We start from the raw sequence: 17,983 nt of genomic DNA, 5'->3' as shown, positions 1-17,983 counted from the left end.
AAATTGGGAGTAAAGAGGAAACCTTATTGTGTTGTTGGTGGTGGGTTGGCACCCAACCACTGATGTTTTGGAATTTCTCGAGCTATAGAATGTAATCCATGTCAGCTATGTCGTTCTTTCACCTCATGTATTTGTGTGTACCCTCAAAATAGCTCAGTGGGAATAACAAATGAGAACCACAGTGAAATCTGTTGGGTGACAAATACTAGAAACATCACACTGTTTATTGTGGGAATACTCTTTGGCTATTGATGTTTCCTGTTTCCACACTTGTTAAAAATGCAAGAGTGACAAGGAGAAAAAAAGCATGGCATTATTTAGATTTGGAAGAAACAGAGAGTTAATGAAATTGCCTAAGTATGAATCATTGATTTTTTTTCTCTTTCCCACCAACAACCTTCATCCTTTTTTTGCCATAAATTACTGGCATTATTTACATTGCATGAACAAAGACTCGTGGAGATTATAAAATTGTGATGGGGTCAAAGCGTCCTCCATGCTCTATAAATTATGCGTCCGGTACATGTTTAATCACATGAAGCACAACGCTGGCGAACAAACCCTGGCCTGACCTTCTCATAATTAAAATGCAAAGTAACCTGTTGCCTGTCTGCTGCAGTGATTGGACGTGACATGCAGTCAGTCAGCCTTGCCGCCTCCTGGTTACAAACTTACCTCAGCAGATAAAGCTGGTATATCACTGTTGCTTCCTTGCTGAGGAGGTTTAGATTCAATTTAAATTATCATTCACAGTATGAAAGGAGGCGTTATCATTATCAATGTAAAACTAGGAAAGTGAGTTCAGACCTCCGCCAGGTGTGCCTGCAATGTCTACTGCAACCCACCATTCGTAAAACATACTTAATCCAAGCTCAAAAACAAGGGGTGATGGAGGCAATGAATTCGGAGTCATCATATAAGACATCATACAATGCTGGGGGTTGGTGATCTTATGTGAACGATACCCAGTTCTTCAACAGCTTGAGTTTTTTCCTTATGGTAAAACACAAAAGAATACAAATCACCAAAAGTAGTTCCAACATAAGCACAACATCGTGTTTGTTTGTAAGCTGACAATAGTATTAAAAGGCTACTGGCTTCCCAGAGAGTAGCTACCATTAGCCTGTCGATCCAGGGTTATGAAACCTTTTAACATTCCTAAGCGTCGTCTCAGAAGCACAGTGCATCAGCATGCGCGAGAGGCCGTCCACAGCCAGAGTCATTTATATTTCACTACAGGACCCCTTGATCCACAGAATAAGCTGGCAAAACAAAACAATCACTTTAATAATTGGAGGACAGATGTCTTTTTCCTCAGGGAGCTGCAATTAATCTTTGAAAAACGCTGGATAACATGTCAGCTGAAAATAGAAAGTGCATGCCCTTTCTCCCTCTCCACTGATTCTATAATTTATTTATATTCCAATGTGGCTGTGAAGACTATTTGCATGTGCAATCTACAGTGGAGGGCAATGGACTGATGACAGCATTTGAGAAAAATGCAGCACTAATACAGACTTAATGTGAAAATATGCTTACAATATTTTGTGAGCAATTTAAAAGTGTAATACAGATGAGTCAAATACATCAAAATGAAGAGGTTTTCTAAATGTGAAATTACCACTCTTCACCTTGCGTTCTGTCACACTGTTTACAATGTGGATCAAACCAGTCGCCTCCAACACAGTCATTTGTTATCTCCCCTCTTCCTTGTCAGTACAGTACTTCCTATATGCTCTTCACTTTTTCAGTCGATAGTTAATTAGTGTGACCAAAAATTAATTAGGGTCTAGGCCAAATAATTTGGGTGTGCATTGCGAAATTAATTCCTGAGATGGAAGTAGAGAGAAGAGGATTAATATTCAGCGTGCACGTTCGTTTGTAGCCTCAGGTTTTAATGAGAGATGATGAAGTGAAATGTAAATATCAAACACATAAAACCTGATGATTGACTTAACATGGCTAGATTTACATACTTGTGATGAAAAGAAGAACAGAATCCTTTACAAAGTTAATTCATGTACAACTAATGAGGATTTCGAGACCTGTGTGCTTTTGCCACCGGTAGGCTAATACCCAATGTGTAAGGGCTTAAAATCTGAATTTCAGTAAAATACGGTCACTTGTAACGCTCCGTTACTCAACGTTTTGACCATACTTTTTACCCCTTTGATAAACTTCAGTGTGTTCTGGGAACAGACTGCTGCGGGTTGTGGAGAGGCAGCTAGCTTAAAATGTCCCGTATGCTAACTATGAAGATGTTCATGTTGGAACTACTTAGCTGCTAGCTAGCCACACATAGCATTGCTGATACTTGTCTTGAATGCTGCATGCGGTTAGTCACAGTGTTAAACAGGGGTTAGCTTCATGGTAGATTAATACCTAACCTTTGGCTAGCTGTTTGTTGTTTATTCCTTCACGAACTAAATGTAGAGGATGTGATGTGTATGTGTGTGTATGTGTGTGTGTGTCTGTGAAGAATTTGGATTTGATAGAGCTGGGCTGAGCAATGAAAGTGAAGTAACTATCACTTTTTGCTGTGTCTAGGCTCATTTGGAAAGCACTGTAGTTACTTTTTTGATTGACTTTTTTCTAACTTCTTTTTAATTAAAAGCGCTGCTGCACCTCTTCTACTCCGTCAAGCTGTCAGAACTACCATGGAGCCCACACTGTCACTAACTGCACTCCCTGAATAAATATTAGTCAAGTTTTGGAAAAACCGAAAAGAGATTTCAGAGAGCAGCAGACCGAAAGGTGTAAAAGTGCAATCATGTTAAAAAGCTGGCCTGTGCTATGATTGGCCAGTCTGTGTCCGAGGGGCGGGATTTAACGATGCGTCAATTTGTGATGTGTTATAATGAATTCATTACACGATATTGCCTTTTAGCAGTTGAATAATGCTAGTGACTAAGGAAAGCTGAATGCTAACAGGGCAACATGTTGACCATGACAATGCTAACACGCTGTTTAGCAAGTATCATGTTTACCATCTTAGTTTGACGTGTTGACATGCTGAAAATGTGTTAATTCGCACAAAATGTATCAGATGGTGGCATTAGAGATAAAGGTTAGAGATTAGCAAAGTGATTACTATTCATTCTGAAGGAATATCTGTACAAGATTTAGTGCCAACTTATCAATTAGCTGCTGAGATATTTAACAGGAAAAGAAACTGGTAGTGCAGGAAGAAATGTCAGGGGTCACCAAGGTCATTAGGATTCACCCAAACCAATGTCAGAACAAAATATCATTGCAATCCATCGAGTTGTTGAGATATTTCAGTCTGAAAACGAAGTAACATTGGCATGGGAATTTAATAGTCTTATGTTACATATGAATATGTTTGCATATAAGTATTACCCTTATGCTGCAGTCTTCTGCAACACTGCACATAATAACATAAAAGGGGATGGATGGACGGAAAAAACTAATACTTGATTTTGCGGCTTTGTGACGCAGATGGAGTGGATGGATTGGGGTCTTAAAAGCAAAAAGTAATAGAGCCCGTGTGCTGTGACCTCATCGTTTCCTACAATAATTGCAATTTGAGCGAAGCCAGATGCGTTTCGGTAAGTTTGAAGTGAAAATATTCACAAAGTGTGAAATTAAAACACATCTTGTCGTGAGGCTATCGCTGTCACTCCGCTTGCTTCCTTTCTTCTCTCTGCAATGCATAACACACAGTCGGGAGGCAGTTGTCATGGTGATTAATGCACACGCACGCTGTTAACCAGTAGAAGAGAGAAGAGGACATTTCAAAGCATCTCAAACCTTGACTTGAAGGAATAGTGTCTCTGCTCAACACTATATGATGGCAGTAGAAACTGAAAATCATGCCTTTTATTAAAGCTTGACTTCTTGCTTAGAGGTTATAAATGACACGACTGCACTTCAGATTGTGGATTGACTGCGTGGTTTGAGGAAAACAATGTCTGACTCCCCTGCCTACAACGGTGTATACCGTTGACTGGCCTTTCAGATGTGACAATGCAGTTATTTCGGTCAGCGCAACATAGCAACAAGTTGCATCGAATGACATCCGATGCCTCGGCAGTACCATAACAACTGGGATCATTAGTGTACATAAACCGGGCAAAGCGTCGCATCTATAGTTCTGAAAGCAATGTGACCTCCCAAGAATGCCTTAATGAGAGTGGGAAAGGGCAGGGACGAAAACATCATTACACCAGGGACCATTATATGGGAATGTGCACTCGCCTGTCCTCACCTCTTCTTGACCGCTCGACCCCTCGCTCCAGAGGCTAACAGTGTATTTTGGTCCATCCTCCCGAGCACACCGCCGCTGTCTGCCGGACTGACACAAGCCAGAGACTCGCAGAGTGAATCTAATTACAGAGACAATTATGATCGTGACCCAGTTCGACCCGGATTTGTATTCAAATGGACTCATTTACCTTGAGCTTTGGAGTTACATCTTCTGAGGACTGAGTGTGAACCCGGAGACTCTTCTGTCACTCCGTCTCCAACGCAGCACAGTCTCTTTACCTACTCGCACTACGCACAATTATCATTGAGGCGCATGGTTATTTGTCAGCTGAATGCATCACGCTTTTCCTTTTTTCATTTGTTAATTCAAACTGATCCATATAATCTAACCAGAAGGCTTCCATTAGGGCTCGGTGATAATTCAATATTACACAGTTTATCAACTGTCAGCAGAATCACATTGTGATGATATGATCTTATTATGTTGACATTCGACATGTTTCTGTTCTTCACGTCAATGATTCAGAGCAAACTGTAACGAGCAACTAACAAAATTACTTATTGAAATCAGTTGTGAGCCATAGTCCCACATGCGTTTTAAAAGGGGGGGGCTTTATTATCAGATTATAATACCAGGAGACAATTATCTTTGTCTTGCATCCTGAACATCTCAAGGTAAATGCGTAATACAAACGGTTCACATTAAAAAGTGATCTATTAATTATCGTTGGAATTTCAACCACATCTGCTCCATTTTCATTGAGAATGATATGTAAACTTAATAAAATGTGATAAATCATCGCTGTCCAGTGAAAATGTATCTATTATTCATTTTTCATAATTTGGTGATTTTTATTTGAGATTAATCGAATAAGAGTTACTTTAAAATTGGCCAACTTCTTAAGCCAAGTAATGGACCCGATGAAAACCAATAGCAATATTTTTTTAGTACATTTTACAAAGCTAAAAAATAGGCTCAGGCTTTTCTAAGCTTACAAAACGTTAACATTTTGGAGATGCACGTTTTTCACAAGGTAGTTATGAAAAACTGTAGAATATGAATTATTCAGTAAGTGAAACGGGTCTCATTTGAAGTTTGCAACATTTTCACTGCCGTTCTTCTAACATTGTTAATGTTAGATGTTACATCTGCAGCGCAGCGTCTACCTGCAGGCTCTGAGCACCTCTTAACTCCACAGTCCTTGACCCTGCTTGTGAGGGCCGAGAAGGTCAGGAGCCTCTATATCCTGTCATCAATGTTGGACATATTCTGGATTCACATAATAACCTATTCCACAGGGGTTTTTCACGTATCACCAAATGACAACAGACATGTTCAGCAGGTTGCAAAGCAGGTAATTCTGGCCATGAAACCAGTATTTTTATTATTATTTTATTTATTATTTTATTCATTCATGATGCTGGTTTGAACCTATTTGATGAGGCACAACATTACTCTTCTACTAGGATCAAGGAGGAAACCTCCAGGTCTGAAAATTGCAGCCAATGTTGAAGTGCCTTAAACTTGAATTCTCTCTACTGGCCATCAGGGGGCGACTCCTCGGATTAAAAAGAAGTCTGATTGTATAGAAGTCTATAAGGAGATTACCCTTCTTCTCACTTGATTTATCAGTAAATATTGTAAACATGAGTTTTTGGTCTCAATCTCTAGTTTTACATCTTCAATCAAGCATGATGTTCATTTAGAACAAAATGGTAGATTTAGAGTTAAATAGAATATAAAGCAGGGGATGCTTTAGCGGTTGCTCTTGGGATTTTGCTGCCACGTCCGTGTTCTGGTCTAACAATAATTGTTAATCAGCCTCGTATCAGAAAGGCACCATTTATTATTGTGGTAAAAAATAATAACTTTGCTACATAGTTATGCCTCAACATTATGCAACAAGCTTGAAGTCAGCTTTTACTTTTGGTTTCTCAAAGGATCTAAAAGGCGGTCTCCTGGGTGAAAGTCCTCATTTTGGTTGCCAATCCACCGGCTGCTCTGGCTGAATGCAAAAACGTCGACATTCAAGGTGTCCGCGGTTCGGAGAAAGCATTCAATGCCATCATCTTTCCAGGGCCGATGCTCAATGAGAGTCTCTAGTGTCAACCTGCTTTTGAAAATATATTTTTACAACTAGTTTTTTACAAACTAATCCTTTCACTGAGAACATCTACTTTTGAAGCGACCCTTGCTACTTTGCATAGCACTCAGACGAGTTCGCCGGTTCACCACGAGTTCTCCGACAAGTTCATTCTCAGTGACACCCCCCCCCCCCCCCCCCCCCCCCCCCACACACACACCCCGCTGGCTCTTACAATGTCTCACCCACAAATCTCTGGCGGAGCTGTTGCTTCTTTTGGGGTGAGTCGAGGTCTCTCTGAGGATTGTATCTCGGCTTTCAAAAGAACTGACGCTCTTACAGTTTCAGTGAGGAATTAATCTGTGCTAAAAGACAAAAAAAGAGCTGCAGCTCTTCTTACATATTCTGGGGCTTAAACACTAAACAAAACAGAACAGGCAAAAAAAACAACAACTAATATGGCACACTTTGTTGTGGGCTATATTTTTTTTAGATCCTCTCCTTTCTTCTGCTAATTGCAACATGGTAATTAGGTGTAGAATCTAATTTACTATGGGGCTTCGTTTAAGGAAATATGCATTATTCAAGTGGGGGATTCCAGGGAGGAGGAGGAGGAATATTAGGAGAGCAGGATAACAGGATTGCTGATGAGAACAGTGAGCATTGAAATGGGACTGATGGCGTTGGAGAGGCAGAAAACATCGATGATGATGATGATGATGATGAGGATGGTGATGATGGTGATTATGGCACCATGTTGGTGCCTGTGGTTGCGTTGCTGCCAAGCCAGGAACATGAAGGAAGGTCATCGACCTCTGATTTCAGTCCTATTTCCCCTACAAGCCAAGCCCTAATAGACTCCATTAACAGAAAGAGAGGGAGAGAAAGCCCTGACGCTGGAGCTTTCAGAGTCAAGTCTGCATATGTGATGACTTGCAGTCTGGCTGGCTGAATGAAGCAGGCTCAGAGGCTGATAACCTCCTCTTTCCTTATTATTTCCCCTCATTTAACTCACTGTGGGCCTCAATCACAGTCCATTTTCCTGTGCACGTGTGTGCGTGTGTGTGTGTGTGTGTGTGTGTGTGTGTGTGTGTGTGTGTGTGTGTGAGACCCAGGCAAGGACATCTCTCACTCCTGCAGCACGTCGGTTATTTCACAGCAATTTTTGGATAATGATTTATTTTACTATCCACAATTGGAAGGCCTCCTGCTTGAAAGGGAATGATAAAATGGTAATCCCTTTGCAATTATGCAGTGCGAGATAGTCACGTTCATTGAGATTTTCCGATACAGCTGGCGTGGTGGACACAGGGCTGCTGGGTCTTCTTCGCCGCCATCAGCTCGGTATATCACGTGAAAACACACAGACTCTTACAAACATACAATGTGTATACTGTAAAATGCTTGAATCGCGGTCGTGGAAAGAAAATGCCCGCGCTGAGATTAGTGCCAACAAGGCTGGGATCTCTTATGGCTCCTATCATTTCAGTTGATATCAGACGGTGCATTTTCCTGACAAATTTGCATTTAATCAAATTACCACAAGCCTTGGTAGCCCTTTGGAGTCTGGGACCCAGACAGGGGCCGTAAATCCAGCCTTGCTGTCATGGAGGGAGAAGCAATCCCATCTTTTACTTAAGGAAAAGAAGTAATACCACCACTTAAACATTGTCATATGAGTAAAGGTCTCCTGCAGTCAACAATAAGTATTGATATAATTAAACTATCAAAAGTACTCCTGCAGAAAAACAGCCCTCTATTATATTATATTATATATGACATCATTATATGTTTAATAGTGATGCATCGTGGTGGAAACAGCATTCGATTGTTGCAGCTGCTCATGGTGCCACTTGTTTTAACATCTTTATATGGTAAATGGACTGAATTTATAAAGCACAAAGTGCTTTACAAGACCCTTTCATACACACACACACACACACACACACACACACACACACACACACACACACACACAGCGATGGTGGCGGAGCACCACTCTGCACATCAGGAGCAACTTAGGGTTCAGCGTCTGGTTAAAGCACACTTGGACATGCACACAGGAGGAGCCGGAGATCTAACATCCCACCTTATGATGAAAGGATGACCCACTCTACTTCCTGAGCCGCAGCCTAAACATACATACACTTAGGTCATTCCCAACCAAGAGGTCAGGTCTCCTCCAAGGTGAGTGTGAGATCGAGTTAGACTGGATTACATGCCTGCATCGTGTATTGTGTTAAATTTAAATGCGTCTATAAGAGTTTCAAATACAGTGTTGTATAAGCTTATGGAGTAAACTCCAATATTTCCATCTAGATGAAATTAACTCAAAGTATACAGTAGGATCAAATCAAAATAGTCAAGTAAAGCTCGACTAAATGTATTTCGTTACTTTCCACCACTAGTGAGCCATTAAACTGCGACATCGCCATGGAACACAACCCTTCATCGGATGCTCTCCCATGAGACAGTAAGATCAGATGTATGACATGTAGAAATGATGGATTGTTTCCCATAACCCTTTGGAGTTTAGACTGTGTTACAATACCAATGTGGGAAAGCATTTGGGAAGATTTGCAGACTGGACACATCAAAGCAAATAGCAATCTCAGAGCAGCATTTACGAGAAACTTTATCCACGATGGTCCACTTCACAAGTAAGTGTTCCACTTATATCATGACGATGCGAGTCAGCTGCATGGAAATTAGACGCAACGTGTCCAACTCCTTTAAAGAGGTTAAAAACAAGAATCTGAGCCTCCAGGGTGTCTTTTTTTCTCTCACCCGCAGGTCAAATGAGTCGTTAGGACTCTTCCTTGCTGGTTGTGTTGCTGTTCATCCATGCATTATGCATCATAGGTAAAAACCTGAAGCTGGGAAATCAAGTGGGGCAGCAGTTTTGAGAGATCAAGGAGCTGCAATATTTGATGCAAAAACAAAACTCTTTGCCACTCCAAAAGCTGGGAGGTTCTCCAAAGTGAGCTTAATTACCAACTGCAGGCAAAGCTTCATTTATTAACCACAAGGCTTTTACTGGAAATCAGAGGAGCTAATAAGTTGCCTGCCCATTCTAGGTCATCACCATAAGCAGGGGAGCAGCGAAGAAGACGGCTGCCGCTTTTTCCCCCAAAAATCGTATTTTCTTGTTAGTTTGCGACTTAAACTCGGCTCTTTGGTTTATCCACTGCTGTTTTGTATCATTATCTGTGTCAAGTAGAGTAATTATCTAACAAATGTATAAAAGCTGCTCTCTAATTAAATGCCATGGGCTGTGAGAGATGGAGATAAATTATTTATACTGCTTTGATGAGAGCTAGCTCGCTCTAAGGAGGGAGCAGTCAGTCGCCTTTAGAACCACTGCAGTGAGATTTGAGAGAAACTTTTCTAGGGGGTGTTTGGGGGAGAGAGAAAAAAAGAAAATCGCAAAAAAAGTGTTTGCGACTGGGAACGAGGTACGTCGGGTTTCTGTGTTCAGCAACCAGTTTCTGCAAAGATCTTATTTGCTCATTGGAGGGTATGCTGGTGTTTACAAGTGAGGAAGAGAGGAGGCCTTCTAGCAGGCGACTGTTTAAATAAGAATTAATGCTGCCTGGGAAACATTCCTGTTTCTAATTCATATTTTAAGTGACAATTTCAAAATGTCAGATATGCCTCCCTGGTGCAAACCTCCGACGGGGCAAGAAATAAATAAATAAATATTACAGCTTTCACAATAATGAAGCGTAGCTGCGGAGAATCCACAAATGAGACAAAGGAAGTGAGCCAAAGTCAGATAAGAATTTCTTATTATTCCAATAAAAAATACATTCATACAGAAATATAACAATTTTGCAAAACAATTTCAAATAAAAATTTCATAAAGCATAAACATAACAATTTTACAAAAGTTGTTGTTTTTTTTTCCTTTTTATACAAAGATTCAGTTTGAGAACAAAGAGCTGTGTGTGTGTGAGAGAGTGTGTGTGTGTGTGTGTGTGACAGAACAAGTTGGGGTAGTGGGATGAAAGCGATGATGAAAAGCGTTAAAGATGCGAGCAAACACGGGGCTTAATCAAGGCTCAATTACCGCTAGAACAAGTATTGGCTGCCGCTTTCACAGAATGGATGTTCCCTTCCGGTGCCCACAAAAGGCGCTGCCAGCACTCCCCGATCTATCGCAGCAAGCAGTTTGCACTCATCCTGTCTGTTCTCTCGCGCCGATCTGAAATCTTTACGGGCGCCGCGGTGCAACTTGCCGCAACATCGGATTCCCAGAGCGAGGATCGCGGATCTCGAGTGGGTGGCAGAGCGCTTCATCCAGACACAGGAATAAGGACGATCCCTACAAATACTACCTCCACCTTTTTGTCCAGTCCCCCCTCCACCTCCGATACAAACCAACACAGATCCCCCCTCCCCCCCCTCCTGTGGTTTCCATAATACTGTTGCAGCTTGGCTAAAACAACGCTGCCCAGACAGGTCAATAACCAACCTACACAGTCAGCAGTCTGTGACAGATTCCATGCCAACAAAGCCTTTAGCAATTCATTACGGAGAGGCAGTACAAGGCGAGGCCTGTCCGACTGCAGCCTGTTAATTACAATAAATCTTTAGCTTTTTTTTCTCTTCAGTCCCACTTGCAGGGACGGGAGACAGGGAGGAGTCGGTGGGGGGTGTTGGTGATGGTGGGGATACGGACAAAAATATATAAATAAAAAAAAAGGAGCAGTACTGCATGAACTATTTTAAATGTTATTATGTTAAAAAAAAACATTTTAGTTGACCTAGTGTGGTTGTTTGGTACCTCAGAGCTGTGTGTGATGGACTGGAGTACATACTACACAGTAGTTAAAGTCTTTAATAAATGAATTTAAGTGCTCTAAACATACAGCGTTTGTCATATTTACATGTTCTTCACTGAATGTGATATACATCAACTAAACTGGTGCTCTCACTCAGACGACTGAGGGGGAAAAAAAGGTGCTTTTACCGAACATTTTTAAGAAATACAATTAAACGACTAGAATAGTTGTGGACGACTGTCATTAAAACACAAAGGGGTGCGAGTTAATGTGTAACCGAGCCTTGATCAAGCTTGTCAAATCACCCATACGACAAACGTGACTCCCCCCGCCCCCCGGGGAGTAAAACCACCGCTACCACAGGGCTGAGTCACTTGCATAAGGCACCATTTAGGTCAACAGTGCATTATTAGATAGAAAAGAAAGTACAAAAATCAAAATTTACTCCTCAAGGCATAGGATGAATGAGAGAATGAGTAAGCAGTGGTGAAATCTCCAGAATGGAGATTATGAAGTTGTAAAAATGAAAAAAAGAAAAATCATCAAGGCTTTATGTACAATATTGTAACATTTAACCGTCTGCACTTTAGCTGCACTTTTATTGAAACTATTTGCAGTCCTGATTACAGTGGAAACATGAAATGAACAAACCCTAGAACCATGCAACACCTGTCTATGATACTGAAGTTATAGTATAGTTGTGTTATACCTCTAAGCACACAGCTTATACAATTGGACTACAAATGAGCTTTGTAGCTTGTAAAAAAATAATAAACCAGGCTACATAACACATTGCACATTTAGTAGCTGCACCAAAAAACACCAAAAAGCTCCTGTCATACAGTGACCAAGGTGGGGGGAGGAGTTTTGGTCCCTGGGTCGCTGACCTTATCTCAAGTCAAACCCAAGGCCTCAAAAGCTTCAGAGCCCCCCCTTTTCCCCTCAGTCTGCGTGCCAGACAGACAGGCAGGAACCTCCATCCTGCCACATCCTCACGCTGCCACCGGGGAAACAAATGGAATGCTTCCCCCCAGAAACCCATTCAGTCCACAGCAACATTGGTACCAGCCCCGCACCATCCATCAATCCGTCTGTTCTCCCAAAAAAGAAACAAGTCTCCTCTTTCTCTTCTTCGTCTCTCTTCCCAGGGAGCTGGCCAGCCAATCTCAGACATTCACAGTGCACACATGCTTACCTCAGACAGTTTTGTAAAGTACCAGTGTATCTGCTGTCCGGAGGATGTCCCCCCCAAAACATCATGCACCATACATACAAATCATTCACTCATTTTGTTTGTGTCTTTTATCTTTTTTTTTTTTTTTGTCTTTTTGTGTGTGTTGTAAGTCCTTCTTAGTCAAAAAAAAAAGAAAAGAAAAAAGATTTCTTCCCCATCCATGATTTTGTCCTTTTTGTTGCAACAGACAACCTTCAGAGCGCCTTTTTCTCCAAAGAGAGGTCCCGGAGGCACTGGGTTTCAGTATGGTGCAAAACGGCATGCTTTGGCTGGAACACACTCCCGCCACTCTGCTCTGGGACAGTTCAACCAAGAGACTGGTCGGGAGACGGCATTTGTTTTTGTGGGGTTCTTTTCTCCTCTTCTTTTACAACTTTCCCCTTCGCTGCGTTGGAGCTCGCCCCGACTCTAGACGTGCCTCTTCATGTGAAGAGCCAGATGGTCAGACCTGGAGAAACATCTGGGGACGGAGGGGAGGAGAGGAGGAAGTCAATACCAATGCAAACACGGTGAATGGTGGATGAATGTGATAAGTCTCGTCGGAAGCTTTGTCCGGCGATGGCTCTAATTTAAAGAACTGATCTGGCCTACGTGCTTTGTAATATCATGTGATGTGATCATGGACTGATTCGGATGTCTGGCTCTAATTTTAGCTCCCCGAATAAAATCCATCAGTGCTTTCCATCTTTAACGATGTGCACCATTATCTGGACGATGCAGGAAAAGTAGATTGCATCAACAGAGCTGCACGTCTCGCTTCATCTCCGTGTGAAAGGGGGCCGAGGCTCATCAGGAGTCTGGCGGCGCTACGACGTGGCTTACCTGTCACAGTGACTGCATTTAAATGGCTTTGCCCCGGTGTGCTTCCTGAAGTGTCTGGTCAACTCGTCGCTTCGTGCAAAACGCCACTCGCAGCCCTCCCATGAACACCTGTAAGGTTTCTCACCTGCGGGACGAACGAGGAGGCGATTAATGGAGCTCGAAAACACACAAAACGACATGAACAAGATTGGTTGGCTCTGCCGCTGTTGTCATTCAAATGCTTTCACATCAATCAACCCCCGGGGGGGAGGGGAGGGGGGGGCAGAAGTGCTGACAAGTCACTCGAGACCCAGATTCCGCTGAACCTGTTGGATCACTGGCTGTGTTTTGTATGCAACCTGAAACATGCTAAGAATGCTAAGAGCGATGCTGTGCAGCAGAATGTGACAGATACCAAATGAAGAAGAAAAAAAAGAAAAGCTACACATGCAATTTCTCTGCCACTAATCAAAAATAAGAGAACGCTCAAATGACCATTCAAAGCCCCTCCAGCTCTGTGCCCCCTGGCTCCCCGCCCATTCACCCCTTTCCCATGGTGAAACTCAATCTGTTTTCAAGTCCTTTTATCTCCCATGTGCAACCCCTCCCCCCTCTCCCTCCCTCCCTCCCTCGCTCGCATTCCAGATAGATTAGGTCACAGTTTAGGTATCCAGCCATGCAGAGCTAATACTCACAGTGCTCCAGCTGAGGACATCATGCAATGTGGACCTTTAATTACATTACACAATGGTTGGACAACGCCATTAAGGTGGAAGACTGAATTAAAAGCACTTCTGCCATTCGCTCAGTAGAAAATAGGGTTTTTTCCCCCCACTGTGAATGAATTGCTTTTGCTTGACAACAGCAGAGAAGAGGCCCCGTGTTTACACCACGACAGAGGCCGACCCGGGCTCTGACAGGTGCTCGCAGACTCACCTGTATGAGTGCGCTGGTGTGCTTTTAGGTGGGAGCTCTTCGTGTAAACCTTGCGACACCCGTTGAATTGACACCTGTGTACTCGCCTCCTGCCGTCCGGGGACGCGTCCCCGCATGTGAGTCCCGTCTTTTCCGTGCCCTTCGCCACCCCGCCGCTCCGGATTTTGACCGGCAAGTGCAACTCGGCGTGTGTGGCGACCCAGCCGTTAGTCACGCCGCCGGGCTCCGAGGTGGCCTCCGGAGAGGACGGCGGAGTGCTTATGACGGAGGGGCTAAAAGGTCCAGAGCCAACCAAGACGGAGCCCAGAGGGTTGGAGGTAAAGCTGTGTGTGGGCGAGAGCTCCTCAGAACTGTCTGAAGCTTCACTGCTGGCGTCAGAATTCACACTGTTGGTGTCCAAGATGGGGCTGTCCTGATTGTCCTCCTCGTGGGCCGGGGGCAGCTTTGGGTCAGACTCAGCCTTGGCCTTGTCCCCGCAGGCCAAGATCAACTTGCTCCAGAGGTCCTCCTGGCTGTCGAACTTGAGGTCGGCTGTGGAGACGTAAGGCTCGCTCTGTAGATAGCGCTCCAACTCCAGGCATGTCTGCACGAAGGAGAAGACACAGTCAGAGGAAATGAATTACAGCAGCAGCCCCGGAGAGAGCAGGCTCATTCACACCAGCTAAACGCTTCGATGAGGGAAATCCTTTTAAATGATGCATGTGCACATACCCATAAAATGTGGTGTAAATTGTCACGTGCTTTACAGCAGGAAGGGCTCGCCAGGAAATTGTAGTTATTACAGCACTTTTATTGTGCATAGCAGGCTCATAATTGTAATGACGCGCTCAGACAATACAACTGTGACGATTGAGGGAAAGACAATAAATAATGTGTCATTATTTTAAGCAAAATATTTGCTGGTTCCAACTGGTAAAATATGAGCATCTGCGGTTTGTTTGCATCCTATATGAATATGGAGGGAAACATCTTTTTGGTTTTGGGCTGTCGTCCAGCAGAACTAAAATGAAAGTAAAAACATCTGCATCCTTTCTGCTACACTCGGCCTTCAAACATCCCAACATCCACCTGGACCGCCGTGAACTCCAACTCTGCTGCACCTGAGCGCTGCCAGACATGAGAAACGTGCATCGTCATTTCAGCACTCCAATGAGTCACTGAACAAACCCAGAGTCCTTTTAAGGAAGCCGCTCTACTCCCCTCCCTCCCTCCCTCCCTCCCTCCCTCACCCTCCAACACGACCCATTCAGCTGCTTTTCCTCATGCAATCACATCCTTCCTCAGTGTCGGCCACTCAGACCCGGGCCACAAAACACACAAACACACACCGCTTCCAGTTGGCTTCAGAGGCCATTTAAGTTGAGGAGCAAGGGGGGGCCGTCCATTAGAAGGTGCTCAGGGACGGATTCCCTCCAGGCTTCTGCAGCCTCACACAAACATTTTCCAGTTGTGCTGGTGCTTACTCATGCGAGCAGGCATCGGCCATGGCTGACATTTGATAGTGTGGTGTTGTTGTGGAGCCCATTCCAAAAGAGGATGCAAACTGATTGTTGATTTAAAAAAAAAAGTCATTAAAATAAGTGATTGTAGTAGAAATGGGGGGAGGATTTAAAGTTCATAGTGCAGCTTTTCAAACAAAACTGAATCATCTTATAAAGAAAAGGGGGATAAAATAATCACGTGGGGGTTTATTTCCTGTGATACATCTTGATCTACATAGCTGGTCCTGAGCCAGCGCACTACATAGCATCTTCAACCGCTTATCCGGTGTCGGGTCGCGGGGGCAACAGCTTCAGCGCGCTACGTCTGATTTTGAATTGACTCTGATTTCAAATGCTACTTCCTCCTCCTACACCGGCTGTAGTGGTCGCAGTGAAACCAGCGCTCAGACCCGAAAGAAGGAAGGGGTAAACACGCTCTAAATAAAGCAGTAAAAGCCCCTCGCTGCTGCTGCCGCTGGAGTTACTCTGCCTCCACGCAGCTTGGCGCAGCGCAGCCTGGACTCCAGCTGTCAGACTGACACACTGAACCACTTCAGCCTGCCAGAAACTTCACAACGCAAACTGGCCAACGAAACGGCGCGTCAGGTGAACGGACGGGCGCCGTCTAAGCACCGGTGTTTACGCGCCGCCGGGCTGTAACTTCTCAGGAAGCGGCTAAACACCGCGGTGTAATCTATTAAAAGCGAAGGTCTCGGTTCCGCTTTGCCAGCGTAAAAACAGTTGACTTACAAAAAAAAAAAAAAAAAAAATAGTTGATAGATATATTCACCTGCTGCCAGTACTCCTCCAGTGACGGTAAGGCTGAGAAATACCCCGTGTCGTGAACTATCTGAAGTTCTTGAAAGATGCTGCACATGGGTAGAACATCCATTTTTCCAGAGCTTCTTGTTTTCTTATTTTTTTTAAAAAAACAAACAAAAATGCTATTGAGCTTGCAGTTAAATGTCAGGTAGAAAAAGAGCCAGCGGAAGGAATAAGAGCAGGTCCCCCCAGCGATGCGACGCAAGCGAAGAAGCGCTCGTTTTGAGCAGCGGTGTGGCGGCAGAGCGTCCGTCTGTCCCCCCCTTCTCCTTCTTCTTCTTCTTCTTCTCTCGCTCGCGTTCAAGGTGTTTGCAAACACTGCGCCGGACTGGATGGGGAACAACTGCGCTCTGCAAACTTCCCTATTCAAAACCCGACGCCCGCCCCCTCTCCAGCCCCCCACCCCTCCCCTCCTCGCGGCAGGATTACGCCTGCAGGATATCGGCCAATCAGCGGCGAGCAGCGTAAGGGCTTGCAAATGATATCACAGTCGGCCAATGGCGGCCGGGCCCCGTCTTAATTTGGTGCTTTCTCCCTTTTAATTGGCGCGTTTAACTCCCAGGGTCTCGCCGCTGATTGGCTGGTTATTTATAGGCATGTATATAACCGGCTGATGCGCTCTCTCCTCGCTCTCTCTCTCTCTGTAGTCCTTTCTGTCCGCGGCGTGTTTCGCCACAGACAGCGCATGTGAGCCGAAAACACTTTTATTCCTCTGGAGTGGAAAACATCTCTCTGCGTGTGTGCAACTTTGTCACAAGTAACACTTTGCACCACTGCTGTTTAAGGAGATGAGTTCACGGACCGCGGTGGAGTGTTGACACCAGCCACCGAGGGTGAATACATGTCTTGGGACACAGTGACTAATGGATGGCAGGACATTATTGTGTTATCCACATAGGCACGAGTTCAGAGGAAACATTTGTCCTCACTTCTCCTCTCAGAGCCATCCGATATAGACTTCTGCTTTAAAACACTGACGAGTACAAGAATGCACTTCCACCAGAATGCAGTCGTTATTGAAAAAAAAAAAAGCTTTTATGATTTGATTTGCACATTCGGCAGAATTGACTTTCAAAGTAGTTCCCTAGAGTTAAAGCAATTGTTTCACCTCAGTTTTCACAGAAGAAATACTCTTTATGATTGTATTAACCACAGCGTATTTAGCGTTAGGATGGTGGTGTGGAAAAGTGGACATGTGACCTCGTGTCAGTGTCGACACGAGCATTGAAAGTGATTTTTCCTCCTCAAATAGATTCTCTTGAGAGTTTTTAGAGGGTTTCTTTTCTTGAGAGCACAAGATCACACATTTGTGATTATTTACACTGCAGCATTTCTGCATTCCTGCAATATTTATATGCATTTTTGCTTGAACATAAAAACACGGACACGGCACGTAATCATTGAGTCAATACATATCTATATTATATAAGCGTGGGACTTGTAAACACTCAGTTTACGCTGTCATCTCTGATATTTGGATTCTCGATTTCTCATATGTTTATCCATTTTTCTGTTAATTTGGGTTTTTAACCAGATTTTTGTGTTTCTGTTCCTAGAGATAGTTTATGTGGTGTTCTTATAAAAAATACACTTGTTATACAGGATACACTTTCA

The 17,983-nt window shown here is 43.7% G+C and overlaps 1 protein-coding gene across 1 annotated transcript; it reads right to left on the bottom strand.

The window, feature by feature from the left end:
* Nucleotides 1–10,082: 10,082 nt before the first annotated feature.
* On the bottom strand, nucleotides 10,083–16,688 carry klf6a (Kruppel like factor 6a). Its single transcript, XM_084033769.1, has 4 exons — nucleotides 16,338–16,688; nucleotides 14,067–14,649; nucleotides 13,152–13,275; nucleotides 10,083–12,789 (listed from the first exon to the last, which is right to left on the bottom strand). The coding sequence occupies exons 1-4, from the start codon at nucleotides 16,437–16,439 to the stop codon at nucleotides 12,738–12,740; spliced, it is 861 nt and encodes a 286-aa protein (XP_083889895.1). The 5' UTR covers nucleotides 16,440–16,688; the 3' UTR covers nucleotides 10,083–12,737.
* Nucleotides 16,689–17,983: the final 1,295 nt, after the last annotated feature.

Source organism: Eutrigla gurnardus, assembly GCF_963514095.1.
Source record: "Eutrigla gurnardus genome assembly, chromosome: 18".
Lineage (NCBI taxonomy): Eukaryota > Metazoa > Chordata > Actinopteri > Perciformes > Triglidae > Eutrigla > Eutrigla gurnardus.
This window is presented reverse-complemented; position numbering and strand designations above follow the sequence as displayed.